The following is a 19,276-nucleotide window of genomic DNA, read 5'->3' on the forward strand; positions in this document are numbered from 1 at the left end:
TGTAGGGGACAATTTCCTGGTGCAAGTGCTGGAGGAACCAATTAGGGGCAGAGCTCTTCTTGACCTGCTGCTCACAAACCGGGAAGAATTAGTAGGGGAAGCAAAAGTGGATGGGAACCTGGGAGGCAGTGACCATGGGATGGTCGAGTTCAGGATCCTGACACAGGGAAGAAAGGAGAGCAGCAGAATATGGACCCTGGACTTCAGAAAAGCAGACTCTGACTCCCTCAGGGAACTGATGGGCAGGATCCCCTGGGAGAATAACATGAGGGAGAAAGGAGTCCAGGAGAGCTGGCTGTATTTTAAAGAATCCTTATTGAGGTTGTAGGAACAAACCATTCTGATGTGTAGAAAGAATAGTAAATATGGCAGGCGACCAGCTTGGCTTAACAGTGAAATCCTTGCTGATCTTAAATTCAAAAAAGAAGCTTCCAAGAAGTGGAAGATTGGACAAATGACCAGGGAAGAGTATAAAAATATTGCTCAGGCGTGCAGGAGTGAAATCAAAAAGGCCAAATCACACTTGGAGTTGCAGCTAGCAAGAGACGTTAAGAGTAACAAGAAGGGTTTCTTCAGGTATATGAGCAACAAGAAGAAAGTCAAGGAAAGTGTGGGCCCTTACTGAATGAGGGAGGCAGCCTAGTGACAGAGGATGTGGAAAAAGCTAATGTACTCAGTGCTTTTTTTGCCTCTGTCTTCACGAACATGATCAGCTCCCTGACTACTGCACTGGGCAGCACAGCATGGGGAGGAGGTGACCAGCCCTCTGTGGAGAAAGAAGTAGTTCGGGACTATTTAGAAAAGCTGGACGAGCACAAGTCCATGGGGCCAGATGCGCTGCATCCGAGAGTGCTAAAGGAGTGGGCAGATGTGATTGCAGAGCCATTGGCCCTTATCTTTGAAAATTCATGGTGATCGGGGGAGGTCCCGGATGACTGGAAAAAGGCTAATATAGTGCCCATCTTTAAAAAAGGGAAGGAGGAGGATCCGGAGAACTATAGGACAGTCGGCCTCACCTCAGTCCCTGGAAAAAATCATGCAGCAGGTCCTCAAGGAATCAATTTTGAAGCACTTAGAGGAGAGGAAAGTGATCAGGAACAGTCAGCATGGATTCACCAAGGGCAAGTCATGCCTGACTAATCTAATTGCCTTCTATGACGAGATACCTGGCTCTGTGGAAGAGGGGAAAGCAGTGGACGAGTTATTCCTTGACTTTAGCAAAGCTTTTGACACCGTCTCCCACAGTATTCTTATGAGGAGAGGCTGAAGGAACTGGGATTGTTTAGTCTGCGGAAGAGAAGAATGAGGGGGGATTTGATAGCTGCTTTCAACTACCTGAAAGGGAGTTCCAAAGAGGATGGATCTAGACTGTTCTCAGTGGTAGCAGATGACAGAATGAGGAGTAATGGTCTCAAGTTGCAGTGGGGGAGGTTTAGGTTGGATATTAGGAAAAACTTTTTCACTAGGAGGGTGGTGAAGCACTAGGATGCGTTACCTAGGGAGGTGTTGGAATCTCCTTCCTTGGAAGTTTTAAGGTCAGGCTTGACAAAGCCCTGGCTGGGATGATTTAGTTGGGGATTGGTCCTGCTTTGAGCAGGGGCTTGGACAAGATGACCTCCTGAGGTCCTTTCCAACCCTGATATTCTATGATTTGCCCACTCCAAATTGATTCCCGACTGACCGGCAGCAGTCAGGCGTTGCAAGCTTCCACAGGGCTATTGCCACTCACTTCTCAACTGTCAGGGCAGCTCTCATCTTGGTATTCCTGCACTTCAGGTTGGGAGAAAACAGCTCACAGAGTTCCAGGAAAGTGGCCTTACGCATGCAAAAGTTTCACAGCCACTGGGAATCATCCCATACCTGCAAGACTATGCGGTCCCACCCATCTGTGCTTGTTTGCTGGGCCCAGAATCAGTGTTCCACTGTATCAACCAACCCCACTGCCGCCATCATGTCTCAATTGTCACATCCCATGCTTTCAGGAACGTCTGTGTCCATGTCCTCCTCACAATTGTCCTCATGCTGCCATCTCTTAGCCAGGTTCTGCACATACTGCAGTATAATGCGCGAGGCGTTTACAACGCTCACAACAGCAGCAGTGAGCTGAGCAGGCTCCACGCTTGCCGTACTATGGTGTCTGCAGGGGTAACCCAGGAAAAAAGGCATGAAATGATTGTCTGCAGTTGCTTTCACGGAAGGAGGAAGGGAGGGAGGGAGAGAAGGGAGACTGAAGACATGTACCCAAAACCAGCCGTGACAATGTTTTTGCCCCATCAGGCATTGGAAGCTTAACCCAGAATTCCAGTGGGCAGTGGAGACTGCGGGAACTGTGAGATAACTTCCCACAGAGCATGGCTCTGTGAGTCGATGCTAGCCATGGTAGTGAGGACACACTCCACCGTCTTAATGCGCTTAGTGGGGACATACACAATTGACTGAATAAAATCGATTTCTAAAAATCAACTCTATAAAATTGACCTAATTTCAAGACTTGATAAGGAGACATAGTGTAAGAACTGTAAATAGTTCTAAGGAATTTGAAGTTTATTTTGAAGTGTTGTGCATATATACATTGGTTTATAATTTAAGTTTAAATCTTTTATTATAAAAAAAGGGAATTATGGAGTGGTTATCGAATTCCTGATCCTCTACAATTATCAGTAAGGAAAGAACAGGATGTGTTACAGCAGGAAGCTTAATAAACGTAGGAACTTTCTGGTTAGGGAGTTCTCTCCTTGTTGCTAAAGCATGGCTCTTCTTTGTGTTTATATCCTCACACTACTGGGATGATAGGGGAAACAATTAATTTTAAGCCAATATCAAAAAATATTCACCAAAAGTGAATCTTGAATTCATAAACACAAGGATCCTGATTCTCATAGTTAAGTTAATCCAACTGGGAACAGGAGCATACCATGTCACTATGTCCAACTAATAACTAATCAAAACAGCTGAAATTCTGAATACTCATAATGAACTGCTCACACACAATCTGTGGACCACAAGAATTATTTGTAGGAATTATTGAGCAAAAGATCAAATGCGAAATACATTTTTGTGAACTATAAGATTATGGAATATCCAAGATGAGGAAAAGAGATACAAAATTATGTCAATAAATAATTCACAATTCTTATATGTTCAGCTCTACAGATGACCGACTACTTTTATGTATATATATATTTTTATATATATTACATATGCAATTATGATGAATGTATGAAATGCTAAGTATGAATACAATACCTGTGGGATATGCTTAACTAATTATTTTTTATAATTTACAATATTTTAAGGCTAGTTCAGGTTACTGAATGAGTGGAAAGAGGTTATCAATGTTAATTGACTTGTAAAGAGGCTGGGGCAGCCTTGTCACCTCACCATCTCATGTCCTTGACTCATCAGAGTCCTTTTCAAATTACTCAACTTGAGAAAGTGTTCGTATTTCATAAAGCAATGACAGAGTCTCTGCTCCAATTATCTCTTTCCCCTTCACCACTACAATCTTCTGAGTAGGCCATCTTGCTTGGACTACCCACCATTTTGTGACTTTCGATAGACATGCTTACCACATGTGCAACATTTGACCAGCTTTGAGGTATATCTTTGCGTCTTCTAGCCATGAATTTGTTATTGTCACTGAATTTTTAAAAAATTAAAATACTGACAGAAAATTTCTTTTTGGTATTTTAATTCATTATTACGCTCTGTGCTCATTACCTCTTGATAGTCATCATATTACATTGGCTGTTTTTTAAAGAATTTATGTGTTAGCCTAGATTCAGGACTGATTATCAAAGTACATTAAAAATGTCAGAACGTTTTATCATTTTAGAAGAATTGCAAGATTTTAACTTTCTTTTTGCACAAAGGTGATTTACAGATTTTAATCTGCATATTTATAACATCATTGTTCAATTAATTTGCTTGATTACTCACTAAACTGATTGGCACACTTAAGCACATTAGCCAAGAACTGGATGTTGCTGTGTGGTGTGTGAAGCATCACCTTAACCTGTTTTTGTAACACTAAAATTCCTTTTGGGGATATATGGGGAGACCTTAACTGGGCACTTTCTGGTGTGCAATAATAGACTATTGGTGCATACCTTGAGTGCGTTGTGAGGCATGAGGCTTATGTTGCTACTAATATGGAGCTCAGTCATTTAAATTTGAAAAAAAAACCAACCACAACTTGAGGCCAGTTGTGCCACGCTGGCCTCGTGCACTCCCTTCTTCATAGTTCAAAATCAACAGAATTCTTTTTAACACAACAGGTGGAGGGATTCTCTTCTTGTGGGGGAGGTGCCAACTGTGCACCATTCAGTGCTGGTACAGGTGTGAGTTGGATTAAACTGATTTGAAACCGGTTATGTGTGAGAGGGACAGAGAAAGAAAGAGAGCAAAATGGGGTGTACAAACTCCAAACTAGAAAGGAAGGGGTTAAATAGCTACTTTGGACCCAGGCACTCCCATCCTGCCACACCTGCAAAGCATGTATGGAATGGAAAAGGAGCTTAAAAGGAAAGCATTACAGCTGAGTAGCTGACAGACAGACAGTGTACGCGTGCTGACCTACACTCTGAGCCCTGGCAAGGAGCGCTGCAGGAGCTCCTGCCACTTGAGGCCTGGCTACAGTGACTTCGCACAAACCCACAGAGAAGAGACTGGTGACTCTCGGAAGGACTGATAGTTTATCTTTGATTTCAGTTATTTAAGGGCTTAACTTTATCCATTGTGAAAAGAGGATACTGGTAGGAAATGATCCAGGGAGGCAGCAGTACTGCACTTTGGGGTGCGAAACTTGACTGCTTACCACTGGGCCCTAGATTGGAACCCGGTAGAGAGGGTGGGCCCTGGTCCCCCTATGTACCGAAGTGTTGTCAAAGGCATAAGTCAACCCATGATATGGGGAATGTAGATGAGAAAAAGCCCTGAAAACAGAAGGGTCAAGATCCTGAGACCCCTGACCATAGGGAGGCCCAGAGCCCCTCACCCAACCCAGAGGGCTACCCCATTGCTGGCCTCTTTATATAATGTGAAAGGGGTGGACATCAATGTGTGACCTGGCTGTAGGGCTGAAACACGGAAAGGGCAGACTACTGCAGGGCTGGAATGACTGTCAATTGCGGGCACCAGGAAAGAATGGAGATTGCTATGCCCTATCTGACCACTTCACAGTGTGTAACCACCACTCTTCATTTAAGAGAGTTGTAAGATGCCATTAAGCTCCCTTGTGGAACCAGGGGGCTGAGACAATAGCAGCCTCCAGCCCAAACACAGGCATGTCACTGCTAAAAACAAAGCCCCATCTCAGAACGGGTTTCGCTAGCTATTGTTTTGTGAAGGTTTGTGTGTCTGTGAGAGAAACAGTAGAAAGACTAGAGATGCTGAGAGACAAGGCAGCAAGGAAGGTGGTCAGATACTATGGTGATGAGCGCAGTATAAGAACTGAGACTAGGATAGAAGGACCAAACACAGCCTGAACAAACACAGGTAACATGGCCCTGAGGAAAGCCTAGAGACAGAGCTTATTGGGCCATGTGCTGGCTGAAGCGGGCTTGAAGCTGCAAGCTAAGAAACTATCTCCTGTGTTTGATTCCTCCTGTATTCAGGAGTTTGTACATTCTTTGTAAATAAACAGGTACTATGCCTAATAATAGTGAAAATGGCAGCTCAAGTGAGAAACCAGCTTGTCAGTTTTTCTGTGGACATTGGCCTGGCTGTTTCATAACTGGTATGGGGCACTACCAGAGATGGAACTAATCCTTATTTCCTTGGGATTTGCTGAGGTGTCTTGGACAGAACTGGAGCTATGTTTTTGCCCCATTTGTTTGGTACATTAAGCAATTGTCAAATAGTTAAACTCCAATGTATATAGTACAGATGGTATTCTGACTGAAACAACTAATTTCCATGGTCTCATTAGAAACAATATCCTTCTTCTTTCATATGGAAGTAGCAATATTTACAAGTTCATAGAAAGGTTTGAAATCCATTTGTGGGCTTCAGGAGGATACAGCGGTCAGCTTTGCTATACTCATGAAAATGAAAAGATGGGGTACTTCTTCATAAGATGTTTGATAGTTTGGAGGTCTCCATATTCACACTGTGGTGAATCCTTGATTCTCCATTTGTGCATTCGGTGCAGGCATCTTCCATGTAATGTCCTAATATAGTTATGGTCATCCACTCTCTTCAGCAGAGCAAGAAACCAGGCAGTTTGATGATGGGATCATCTATAAGGCATTTGTTGCTTACATCAGAGCCTGCCCATTGCATCCAATAAGTGTTTTCTGGGTTGAAGTTAAATGATAGAACACCTTGTCCAGAAAGGTCCAGTGGAACTTAAGGTGAGTACAAGGCAGATTAACAAGTTTTTCATGGAGTGGGAGGTTTTGGTTAGCAAGGATGTTGGAGGAAGGATGTTTGCGAGGATTGGAAGCCAAGGCAGCTGAGTGGACTTCAGGGTGCCAGTTACAAGTCTCAAAGATGGAATTAATTGGATATCAATGGACAGTGTACAAACTTAGCCATGGAATAAACTAAAGCCAGCGCTGCCATTCGTAGCATTTGAGCCCAGCTAGAGCCTGCTAGCTTTTGGATGATATTGATGCAACTCTTTATTTTATGGCTCACCTGCTTCAGATGTTATTTATGAAATCAAGGGTGACTTCTAGGTAGCAGAGGTTAGGATCGTGGGTGATTGCCCTGCTACAAATGTTTACGTTCTGCATCCTCTTCGCTTCAGAACTAATCAGATGGAAAGCTGACAAAACTGTTTTTGATGGATTGGGTTTGAGTCATCAGTACAGAAAGTAGTTTTCCATCCTCTTCAGATCAACATTTAGGGTGTCTTCTGCTTCCATGACTGTTGCAGCCTGTGTCATTCATGCCAGGTCATCAGCGTAGAACTTGTTGCACATCATTTCAGGCACATCACTTATGTATAAGTTAAAAATGGAGGTTACTAGTACTGATCCCTGGGGGAGGCCATTGTGCAGACTCTGCTTTTTGCTAACCTGACTTCCTAGATGGACACAGAACGTTCTGTTCAAAAGCATTGATCTAATGACACAAAATGGCAGGTCACACTGAAGCAGGCTGGGTAGCTTCGGCAGTAGGCCCTTGTGTCGGATGCTATCATAGGCTGATGACAAGTTGATAAAAGCTGCAGCTATTTGAAGCTTCCCCAATACTGGGGACTACAATCCCCCTGGAACAGGTAAGATTCAGGGAATGGTGCGGCTGCTGTGACCAAGTGTTTGCACTGATACAATATTGAAATTTGGTATAATAATCACAATTCTCATTCATTATGGGCTACTGACAAAAGAGAAAAATTCCCTATTTGAACTTTGATATTTGGCCTTTCCATCAGAGGTCACAAAAAGGTCACCAGTTTGTCTTATTGATTTCAACTGTAACGTTGTATACATTTGATACATCTCAGGCATGGCTTAACCAGCAGGATAGCAGAAAACAGGATGGCCTCTGTCATAAATATAAAGGTTAGGGTAAACACCTTTAAAATCCCTCCTGGCCAGAGGAAAAACCCTTTCACTTGTAAAGGGTTAAGAAGCTAGGATAACCTCGCTGGCACCTGACCAAAATGACCAATGAGGAGACAAGATACTTTCAAAACTGGAGGGGGGGAGAAACAAAGGTTCGCTCTGGCTGTGTGATGCTTTTGCCGGGAACAGAACAGGAATGGAGTCTTAGAACTTAGTAAGTAATCTAACTAGATATGCGTTAGATTCTGTTTTGTTTAAATGGCTGATAAAATAGCTGTGCTGAATGGAATGTAGATTCCTGTTTTTGTGTCTTTTTGCAACTTAAGGTTTTGCCTAGAGGGATTCTCTACGTTTTGAATCTGATTACCCTGTATTTACCATCCTGATTTTACAGAGATGATTCTTTTACTTTTTTTCTTCAATTAAAATTCTTCTTTTAAGAACCTGATTGCTTTTTCATTGTTCTTAAGATCCAAGGGTTTGGGTCTGTGTTCATCTATGCAAATTGGTGAGGATTTTTATCAAGCCTTCCCCAGGAAAGGAGGTATAGGGTTTGGGGAGGATTGGGGGGGGGGGGAAGATGTTTCCAAGCAGGCTTTTTCCTGGTTATCTATCTGTTAGACGCTTGGTGGTGGCAGCAATAAAGTCCAAGGGAAAAAGAAAAATAGTTTGTACCTTGGGGAAGTTTTAACCTAAGCTGGTAAAAATAAGCTTAGGGGGTTTTCATGCAGGTCCCCACATCTGTACCCTAGAGTTCAGAGTGGGGAAGGAACCTTGACAGCCTCTATTAAAAGCGGGGAATGGTGTTTGGGAAGCTGGGTTCAGAAAGTTCTGTCTTGGACAATGGCAGGGAGTTGAGTTCAGGGCAGTTGAGGGAGAACCCTGTGTACAAACGTCCAGGAGGTCACCAACTCTGTTTCATAGATTTTACCCAAGAAAATGATCAAAGGCTAGTGAGTATCATCGGTGCCAGTACTGAGAACCAGGCCCACCTGATAGCTAGACTGCTGTCAACTAATAAATATATAGGGTGGGATTTTCTATTGCGCTCACTGGCGTCAAAGGGAGTTTTACCATTGACTTCAATGGTAGCAGAGTTAGGCCAACTCTCAGCACTTCTGAAAATCCCACCAGAACTATGTAACATCACTAGGCACAGGTGTTATTTTTGTTAGACATGTCAGTACAATTTGAAAAGGAATACTGCCGAAGAAATACAAGTTGCCTTGGAAGTTTCGATATTTCAATGGCTTTGCTCTCACTCCACAGAGGCTGCCATTTCCTTGCTAATAGGAAAGAAGTGACAGGAACTCAGACCAGGAGAAACTAATTCTGCAGTGACATCAAAGAGAAAAGTATGAAAAGTTTCCATACCATTTTTAGGTAAATTTCAATATGTACTGAACTGGAAAAGGTCGGTTTGTTTAGAATTGGCTATATTCGTTTGCTTTGCAGAATATATGTAACTTTAGCGCCCTCGTGGCCGAGATGGAGTCTGCTCTACAGGCAGCTTTGGCGAAGAGAAGGCGCGCGCAGAAATGCAGCAGGAAAAATCCCTTCCACTCCAGGGGCATCTGTTCCAAACCCCGCAGAGTGAACACACACGCCCACAGGAAAACTACAGTGGATATAAGAAAGGGAAATATTTATTACCAGAGGGATGAGAGGAGAAAAATAACAAGGGGAAATATCGGAGGATCAGTAAAACATGGTTGCATCCAAACCAAGGCCCCACATGCCCAGTGGTAGCACAGGATGAAAGGGCAGACACTGAGCAATGGGTCTGCACAAAGAGTTCAGCAGTCCTGAACAAAGTTCCAGTCCAGTAGTGAGTCTTGGGTGCTCCTGGTCATCTTCAGCACCAGTAAACTTTCCCCAACAAACCCCTCCGGTGCCCTCTTCTGCCGCTCTCTGCAAAGCCACACAGAGCGACCGCCTCCCCACTTAACTAGCTAGCAGCCTCCCTCCTTATTCCCAGTGCAGAGTCACAAGCCCCAGTACTCACAGCCCCATGCAGCTCTGGGCAGCAGTGATACTGGGTCCAGTTCCAGCCTGTCCTTCTTGGGTGATTCCTCCCTGGCACAGTGCTCCTCCTGGCTCCTGTCCTTGGGTGTCCCCGATCCACCGCCCTGCCCTTCCCAGGCTTCAGGCAGGTTCTTTGCTGCTTCACTCTGTGAAGGCCTGCAGGCTGAGCCCTTCAGTTCTGCAGAGAAGGACCTATGGGTGACAGTGGACGAGAAGCTGGATATGAGTCAACAGTGTGCCCTTGTTGCCAAGAAGGCCAATGGCATTTTGGGATGTATAAGTAGGGGCATTGCCAGCAGATCGAGGGACGTGATCGTTCCCCTCTATTCGACATTGGTGAGGCCTCATCTGGAGTACTGTGTCCAGTTTTGGGTCCCACACTACAAGAAAGATGTGGAGAAATTGGAAAGCATCCAGTGGAGGGCAACAAAAATGATTAGGGGGCTGAAACACATGAGTTATGAGGAGAGGCTGAGAGGACTGGGATTGTTTAGTCTACGGAAGAGAAGAATGAGGGGGGATTTGATAGCTGCTTTTAACTACCTGAAAGGTGGATCCAAAGAGGATGGATCTAGACTATTCTCAGTGATAGCAGATGACAGGACAAGGAGTAATGGTCTCAAGTTGCAGTGGGGGAGGTTTAGGTTGGATATTAGGAAAAACTTTTTCACTAGGAGGGTGGTGAAACACTGGAATGCGTTACCTAGGGAGGTGGTGGAATCCCCTTCCTTAGAAGTTTTTAAGGTCAGGCTTGACAAAGCCCTGGCTGGGATGATTTAGTTGGGATTGGTCCTGCTCTGGGCAGGGGGTTGGACTAGATGGCCTCCAGAGGTCCCTTCCAACTCTGTTATTCTATGATTCTCTCTGGAGCTCCACACCCACACCCTGGAGTTTCCCTCCTTTCTCTCACTGCTCCCCCTCCCCCATTAGGAAAAAGATTTAAAGGGGCCATGCTCTCTAAACCCCAAAGGGGTTACATACAGATCATCTGTGCTTCCTTTGCCCTGAATCCTGTGAACTCCTTGTCCTGTTCCTGTATGCCTCAGCACCATCCCAGGCTATCCCTTTTCTTGATGATTTTGTTGCATATGTTTCAATGAAACATTTAAAACTTAATTCACTACTTTTAAAAACATTCTCCATCTTTCAAATTGCCAAAAATGTTTATCCATGTTAGTATTTACCCCACATTTAGTTACAATATCGTGATGGTTGCATTTTAAAATAAAATATATAGCTACCACAACGTAGGAATGTATGTTTCTCACACTCTTTGCAATTCATCTTTAAATATCCTTTTTTATTTAGCAAAGATGATAAGATATCTATAATTTGTTTTAATTTTATCAATGAGAATGATACAAGGAAGGAATGGCCCACTCTAATTTCTGAAAATTTTATATGACAAGTTCCTAATACAAAAAGTACTGGATCTAACACATTGGAATTCTGTATTAGATCTCATCTAGACAGCTAACGAGGAACAGATCACAGGACTAAAATCTGGTGGTAGTTAGGGCTTGACTAAACTGGGATTTTAAACCATATCAAATCAAGTTAATCCAGTTTGAAAACACTTGCGTACACAGGATGCATCCATCACTGCGCAATAACTAAGGCTATGATTTAGTCATGGATATTTTTAGTAAAAGTCATGGGTAGGTCTCGAGTAATAAACAAAAAATTCACGGCCTGTGATCTGTCCAGAACTTATAGTATAAATACGCCTGACAAAATGTATTTTTGGGAGGAGGGCAATGCTGGGGGGGGGCGGTGCTGGGGGTAGAAGGCTGGGGCCAGTGGCATCAGTTGCTAGGAGCCGCCAGGCAGCAGCTGCCAGGGGCTGCCCCAGGACTGCTCCTGGGGGCCACCAGGCAACAGCTGCCCCAGGACTCCTGCCGGCTATCCCATGGTGTTTTGCAATTAGACTATTACTGACCTGTACGTTTGCCTGTGTGCCCTCCCATGCCCCGGTATAACACCCTTGCCACTTTAAAAGCTGACACAGAGCCAGATTTTCCCATTTGCTTCTGGATCCCAATGCATCATTCTTGCAATACAATTACAACCCCAGAAGCTCCACAACATGCCTCGTGCAGCTGCTTGGAGCAGTGATGAGACCCTGGATCTCATCACCATGTGGGAAAAAGCAACGGGTCATGAAACTCTTGTGGCCAGCCACGAGAATCAAGGTCTTTTTGTGGACATTGCAAAGTAGATGTCCACGAGGGGTCACCACCAGGATGTCGAGTAGAGCTGGATAAAGAGCAAGCAGCTCAGGAGAAAATGCATTGAAATGTGGCACAAAAGGACATAATCTGTGACCTGTCCATTGTTTATTCAAACAATGGTTTGTTGATAAATTGTATCCACTATTTGACCACACTTTGGTTCGTTATGAAATATATTCAAGAGGCCAAATAATCATTGTCAGTCAGGTTTAATAATATAGTGCAGGGAAAAGGTTCAATGTGATACCCGTCTCTGGGAAGCCATCTCACGCAGTGATGTTACATGCACCTTATGCAGAAGGTGGGCTCCCAAAGTTACACACTTCAGCTGGTATCATTTATATGATGATTTAACAAATTACACATCTCTTTACACATCATTAAAATCCAGCCCATCAGTTTGTTCCAGTTCCCTAATCTTCCTTATCTTTGTTTGGGATACTAGCATTACAGGTACTGATCCATGAAGATACTTCCCTCACTTGTGTTAAGTCATAGAATGAACATATCTTGATTTTGACAAGTTTCCCACCTGTTTATGCCAAATGTTTACTTCAAAAAATGCAAGGTGTTATGGGATACATAGCATAAGTGAACATGATTTATGTCAAAGGTCTGTGTAATGGTATAGGCCAGTTTAGGCTATATTACTGTTACAATATCTGTGCTTAATGTTACTGGTCCTTAATGCATACTAACATGCATATTAGTGTGTATAATACATATTATTAATATGATATTATGCTAACCAGCATGTATTAGTCAACAGAAAATTTAGTTAATGTTCCTAGTTCACATGAGATACAATAATCATGATGTGATTACATTTGTTGAGTGCAAACAGAATAAAGTGCAAAATAGTAATATATATACTTGGTGCTTTGAAGCAGCCAGTTTCTCAAAGGTGAAAAGAATTATGAGCCAAATGAGCTGGGAGAAAGAATTTTAAACAGAAGAATGTGAATGATAATAGAACATAAGAACTGCCATACTGGGTCAGATCAAAGGTCCATCTAGCCCAGTATCCTGTCTTCCAACAGTGGCCAATGCCAGATGCCCCAGAGGGAATGAATAGAACAGGTAATCATCAAGTGATCCATCCCGTCGCCCATTCCCAGCTTCTGGCAAACAGAGGCTAGGGACACCATTCCTGTTCATCCTGGCTAATAGTTATTGATAGACCTATCCTCCATAAATTTATCTAGTTCTTTTTTGAACCCTGTTACCGTCTTGGTCTTCACAACATCCTCTGGCAAAGAGTTCCACAGGTTGACTCTGCATTGTGTGAAAAAATACTTCCTTTTGTTTGTTTTAACCCTGCTGCCTATTAATTTCATTTGGTGGCTCCTAGTTCTGGTATTATGAGAAGGAGTAAATAACACTTCCTTATTTACTTTGTCCACACCAGTCATGATTTTATAATACCAGTTTAGAATTAGTTGAAAGCATTTTAAGAGTTCAATTTAAATTTTTCACCTTTTATGTGGTTTATTTATTTAATCTCAGACAACAAAATTAAAAACAGATCAGATTATCTTGTTGCTGACAGATAATTTTAATTTCTGGTTCATTGGCCCCATGTTTTTTTATTTAGGCTTCCAGCACTGCAGGAGAATTCCTAAGTCCCAAACTCTCTAAATTAATGGGGATTTGTTTGTTGTTAAAAGTTATCCGAAAACTTATCCTAATAGTAACTGTTTAGGAACATTTTAGTAGATGCCCAAAAGCCAAAATCCCACAATCTAGAAAGAAGACCATACTGATTTAAAAAAAAAACAACCTGGCTTAGATGGGAAGTGAAAACAGCTATAAATATATATAACAAATGTAAGAAAGGGAAATCTGATAGTAATAAATATAAAATCAAAAGCTAGGGATTGTAGAAAATTGATAAGGGAAGGAAAAGGACACAAGGGGAAATCTGTGGTCAGTAAAGTTAAGGATAATAATGAGTTTAAATAGATTAGGAATTCTAACAATGGTATTGGTCCATTAATAGATGGAAATGATAGAATTCTCAATAAAAATGCACAAAAGACAGAAGTATTCAAAAATATTTCTGTTCTGTATTTGGGATAAACCCAGGTGATGCAGCCATATCATGTTGATTATGTTATGATGAAATACTTTCCATTCCAACATTACCTAAGGATGTTAAACTGCAGTGACTAAAAAGAATTTTTAAAATCAGCAGGTCCAGATAACTTACATCCAAGAGTTTTCAAAGAGCTGGCTGTTGAGCTTTCTGGACTGTTAATGTCGATTTCCTTGAGTCTTGGAACACTGGGGAAGTTCCAGAGTACTAAAAGAAAGCTAATGTTGTGCCAATATTTAAAAAGGGTAAATGGGACAATTTGGGTAATTATAGGCCTGTCACAAGTCTCCATTAGTCCCTCTTCTGCTATTGGATGCTCTATTTGAATGGATTGGGGTAGGGGTGGTTGCGATACAGAGATCCAAATTCTAGTACCTGTGGGTTTATCATAGTAATTGTGGACTACGCCACTTGATACCTGGAAGATGTGCCCTTGGCAACGTCAGAGGCCATAGCTAATGAGCTATTTAAAGTATTTTCCTGAACAGGGATCCTATATATGATATTAATTGATATGGGGAGTGCATTCATGTCCCAGCTAATCCAGGAGTTATGTTCCCCCCTTAATATATGATTAGTAAGGACCTCTGTTTACCACCCACAGACAGACAGGCTAGTAGAATGCTTTAACAGGGAATTTAAAGGAATGCTATGAACATTTGTGACTACTGAATCCTGAAATTGGGATAAGATGCTATTGTACCTATTGTCTGCAGGCCAAGAAGTCCCACAGTGGGACTTCTATGGGGTTCTCCCCATTCAAGTTACTATATGGCAGACAGCCCAGGGCCAGGAGTATTTTAGACCTCTTGTAAACATTCTGGCATGACCAAAGTATCGAGGGCCAGAATGTAACTCAGCGTGTCCTCAGTCTATGGGAATGACTAGACTTAGCATCTGAAGAAGTGGTGTTTTACCCACGAAAGCTTATGCCCAAATAAATCTGTTAGTCTTTAAGGTGCCACCAGACTCCTTGTTGTTTTTGTGGATACAGACTAACACGGCTACCCCTTGATATGAGACTTAGTAGGGACCTTTGCCAGAAAGAAGATGTGGGCTGCACAACATTTCTAAAATACAGGAGGACAGATTAGCTTTTACGATCACAATGGTCCCTTCCGGCTCTACAGTCTATGAACAATCTCTGAGGGCCAGATTCACAGGAGTACTTAGATGACTAATCTCTACAATTAGGTGTCTAAATCTCATTCTTAGGGCACCACTGTGATTCATAAAACTCCTGTTCAGTTGCTGCCTAACTCTGCAGACACCTAAACTTGGTCAGAGCCTACATTTTTTCAGCGAAGTTTTCCTAGGCATAAGCGCCGACTTCCACTGTTCCCGGTAGGTGCTTGACCGCACCCCCACCCCTGGCCCCACCTCCATTCCACCCCTTCCCTAAAGTCCCCGCTCCCTTCCTTCCCCCATTCCACCCCCTACCCCCAAGTCCCCTCCCCTGCCCCACCTCTTCTCTGCCTACCCTGAGTGCGCTGCATCCCCACTCCTCCCTCCTGGAAAGTCCTAAGCGCCGCCAAACAGCTGTTTGGTGGTGGGAAGCGCTGGGAGGTAGGCGGAGTAGCGGGGATGCAACATGCTCGGCAGCAGGAGTAGGTGGGGCGGGGGGGAGAGGAGCTTGGCTGCTGGTGGGTGCAGAGCACCCACTAATTTTTCCCCAAGGGTACTACAGCCCCGGAGCACCCATGACTTGGCACTTATGCTAGGCACCCATGTTTCTGCCTCTGGGCATACACACTGCTCCCTCACTGTAGGTGCCCAAACACCTCACTCCTGCCTATGCTCCAGAGTGATTCATGAACCAGGTGAAGATAGGCACTCGCCCATCTAACTCACACATGGGGCCTGATATGGTAGGCTTGCTTAGAGGTGTCTAACTCCTCACCACAACAAGTCATTCCTTTAATCCTGGGGTTTGTGCACTCAGCCAGTCTGTGGGAGACCACTGCTTCAAGTCCTCCTCCACCCCATGAGAAGAAGGGATTTGAACAGGGATCTACCACCTCATGGAAGAGTGCTCTAACCACCTGATTAGAAAAGGAGTACTTGTGGCACCTTACATTTGTTAGTCTCTAAGGTGCCACAAGTACTCCTTTTCCTTATGCGGATACAGACTAACACAACTGCTACTCTGAAACCTGTCACTTGATTAGAGTCAATCTCACTCTCTATGGCCCAATTAACATTTAATTAAAGCGGAACATCTTCAACAGGCAAGACCGAGGGAACCCCACATCAGTCCATTCTTTAGCTCAGGGGTTAAGGCACTCTCCTGAGTGGTGGCAGATCCTTGTTCAAATGCTTTATCCTCAACATCAGAGGGGGGAACTCAAACCAGTGGTTTCCTGCATTCTGGTTAACTAAAGTTGATAACGGAGATCTACCAATTCCCCAGCTGTTGCGTGTGGAGTTAGGTGGTCTGAGAGCATGCCTACCAGATTGGGCCCCACACACGAGTTAGATGGAGTAGCACCTATCTTTCCCTAGTTCATGAATCATTAGCAGAGATAGGCACCTAAGTTTGGGCTGCAGAGAAGCACCTATCAGAGAAGGGCAGGGTTTAGCACACGCTCCTGTCATTGGCATCTCCCATTAGCTAGCTTAGCTGGCTCCCCACCTAGTATGCTGCCTTTGTGAATCACATTGTAAGACACCTCTCTCATCCCATACATTGTATAGGATGCCTTTGTAGCTCACAGAATTGTTCCTGTTATTTTCTGGATGCCTAAAAATTAGGCATTACAATGATGAGAGTCACAACACCAAAGTCCCTTTGTGAATCAGGGCCTGAGTGTGTGGGGACACTTATTCTTACACCTGGCGCTCGTTAATCTGAAATCATCTTTGGCTAATGGCTGACTCAAAATGCATTGCGTATGGCACAATCATATTGTTGCCCCTTTTGGCCCAAGTGGTCAGGCAATATTTGGGGACTTGCCAGGCTGCTTCCACTGGAAGGAGAAATTGACAATACAACTCAGGTACCTCTTTGGTGCAAATGTGTTTATTTACAAAGAATGTACACAAAGTCCTGTTTCCATGATCATAGTAGAAATAAATAAATAGCAGGCAGCCCAAGTCTGCTTTTCCCACAAGTAGTGTGTCCAAAAGAAGCTCTGTCTCATCTTCCTCCCAAGGACATGCTTTGTCACAATTTCAGGGTAATTGCACCTGTATCCCTTTCCTCCATGGTCCACTCCAGGAGTTTCTAGTTTGGTCTCAGGTCTCCAGCTGTCACCTGTCTCTGGGCAGGAATCCCTGTCCCACTCCTTTCTGACTGGTAGGTTTTAAACCTGCACGCTCCCTGTCTTATACTGCAATATCTCCAGCAAGCCAGTCTGCCTAAAGGCCAGCACTTTCTCTCCAAAGGCTATGACCAGTGTATTGCCAGCAGTTACAAATTACCACACAGCTCTTTCTAAGCAAGCCTATTTATTCTTAAGGTAAAAGCATTATAGACAAAACACAAAAATAAATAAAAAACAATACACATGCTAAAAGCTTACCAAAGGTTACCTATCAGTCTTATGGGACCTTGGTAAGCCTAAGTCTTTCCAACCCTACAGCAAGGCTTGGGGCCCTTGGCCAGGAAGCCCCATTTGTTTGCTGGATCAGAGAGAAGACTGAAGTCAGCTTAAACACAGTGTTTTTATATCAAAAGCCCTTTCTTTGTCTGTTGGTTTCTGGAGAAACCAGTTTCTGCAAGCCTTTTCCAGAGGTGATACTTCTCTGGAGGTGTTTATAATCTAAGTGATTCACTATAATCACCCCCCATTTTTCTTGACTCTTAGCAAAGCTGTGACGATCCGCCCCCCCACCCCACCCCACCCCACCCCACCCCTCCAGAGTTGTATACAATCCCTGGCCCACAGTGATACATAAAAACACTCATGCACTTAATACAACACAATCCACAAAGATATTGCATGTGGTTGCAGTGTCTGTCACAAAACTCACAATTGCTTCTCTCAGGGCAGGACTACACTATAGCAGGGATGGAGATGAGATCGAGCCACTGGTGGTCGATTTAGCGGGTCTAGTAAAGACCCGCCAAATCGACTGCAGATTGCTCTCCAGTCAACCCCTGTACTCTACCTCCGACCAGAAGAGTAAGGTAAGTCGATGGAAGATTTTCTCCCATTGACCCCCCACGGTGTAGACCCCACGGTAACTCGACCTAAGGTACGTCCACTCCAGCTACATTATTCATGTAGCTCGAGTTGCGTAGCCTCACTTTCTGTCTCTAGCACACAAAGATGCATACTGCTACTACCAATCAACCCCCTCACCTGTCCACTTGCAACTAGTCCCAGGGAAACCCCTGAGCCCACACTGCTTGATTACTTTGCTAAGTTGTCCATTGCCTTGGGAGGTGGCTTCTGATAGTTTGCAGCTATCCTATCTTCAAGGGATATTTAATTGTTCTTTTTATTTAGTTTGAAGGAAGGGTGCTTAGCATTTCCGTCAGAATTAATGAGATCTGTGATTGTTTATAGACCAAAGACCCATTTCATGACAGCCATTAACATGTTCCAGCATAACAGTACACTGCAGAAGTATCTAGGGAAAAGTAATTTCCTAGTGATTACTAAAATCAATTTGTTCCATGAATATTTTCAGAAAAATCAAAATATTTTTGTAAAACAATAAGGTGAAAAGCATAGTAAACATAATGTAAAAGTTAATTGTGGAACTAACCCCATAGTTTCCAAAACACTCAACCACACAAAGATGTTCACAGGAAGCCTCATATGACTTTGGGTCCCAGTTTAAAGTCATTAGGATGTTCACAAGCTACCCCGGAAGATCTTAGGTTGGTTTCAATTGAACTTAGGAGCCTAAATACATTTGAGGACCTGCGTGCTTTTATCACTGAAAAATGCAGGTTGGAGCGGCAGAAATCCTGAAGTGAATGGTGTCAGTTAGCTATTGTGGAATCATCAGTGGAACTTAACCACAGCAGCAACCTGTATCTGAGAATTCACCGCAGGACTCACCCTAAATACCTGGCCCTCCCACTCCAGATGTGTGCTTGGAACAATGTGCCAAATTTCAGTAGTTTGTGAATTGCTTTTGAATCCTTCATGACGACGGCTGCTTTACCATGCACTCCAACATGAGAGAATTCTGCATATCCTAAAGAAAGCGACTGCTTTTTTCAGGAGTCAGAGAGGCAGGGGACTTGCCACACCCCAAATATGGGCACCTATCGACTTAATATGCAATTTCTTGTGATCTAGAAAGCACACCTTAAAATATAATTAATCCCCCCAAACACCTTCCTAATGTAACTGGTGCCAGTCCTGGACCTGAAAAGGATTCAGCATACCTGCAGAAAGGTATGGCATGCACTATATACATATTCACACAGCAATTAAACTGCGTGACAATGCTTT

The 19,276-nt window shown here is 43.5% G+C and overlaps 1 protein-coding gene across 1 annotated transcript in view; it reads right to left on the minus strand.

The window, feature by feature from the left end:
• SH3BGRL (SH3 domain binding glutamate rich protein like) overlaps window positions 1–19,276 on the minus strand; it is a 167,169-nt gene that overhangs the window by 70,517 nt on the left and 77,376 nt on the right. Inside the window, exon 3 of the mRNA XM_048865076.2 lies at window positions 9,520–9,731. Within this exon, the coding sequence (XP_048721033.2) occupies window positions 9,520–9,731 (212 nt within the window). The remainder of the gene's footprint in view (window positions 1–9,519; window positions 9,732–19,276) is intronic.

This window comes from Caretta caretta, chromosome 9 (assembly GCF_965140235.1).
Source record: "Caretta caretta isolate rCarCar2 chromosome 9, rCarCar1.hap1, whole genome shotgun sequence".
NCBI lineage: Eukaryota > Metazoa > Chordata > Testudines > Cheloniidae > Caretta > Caretta caretta.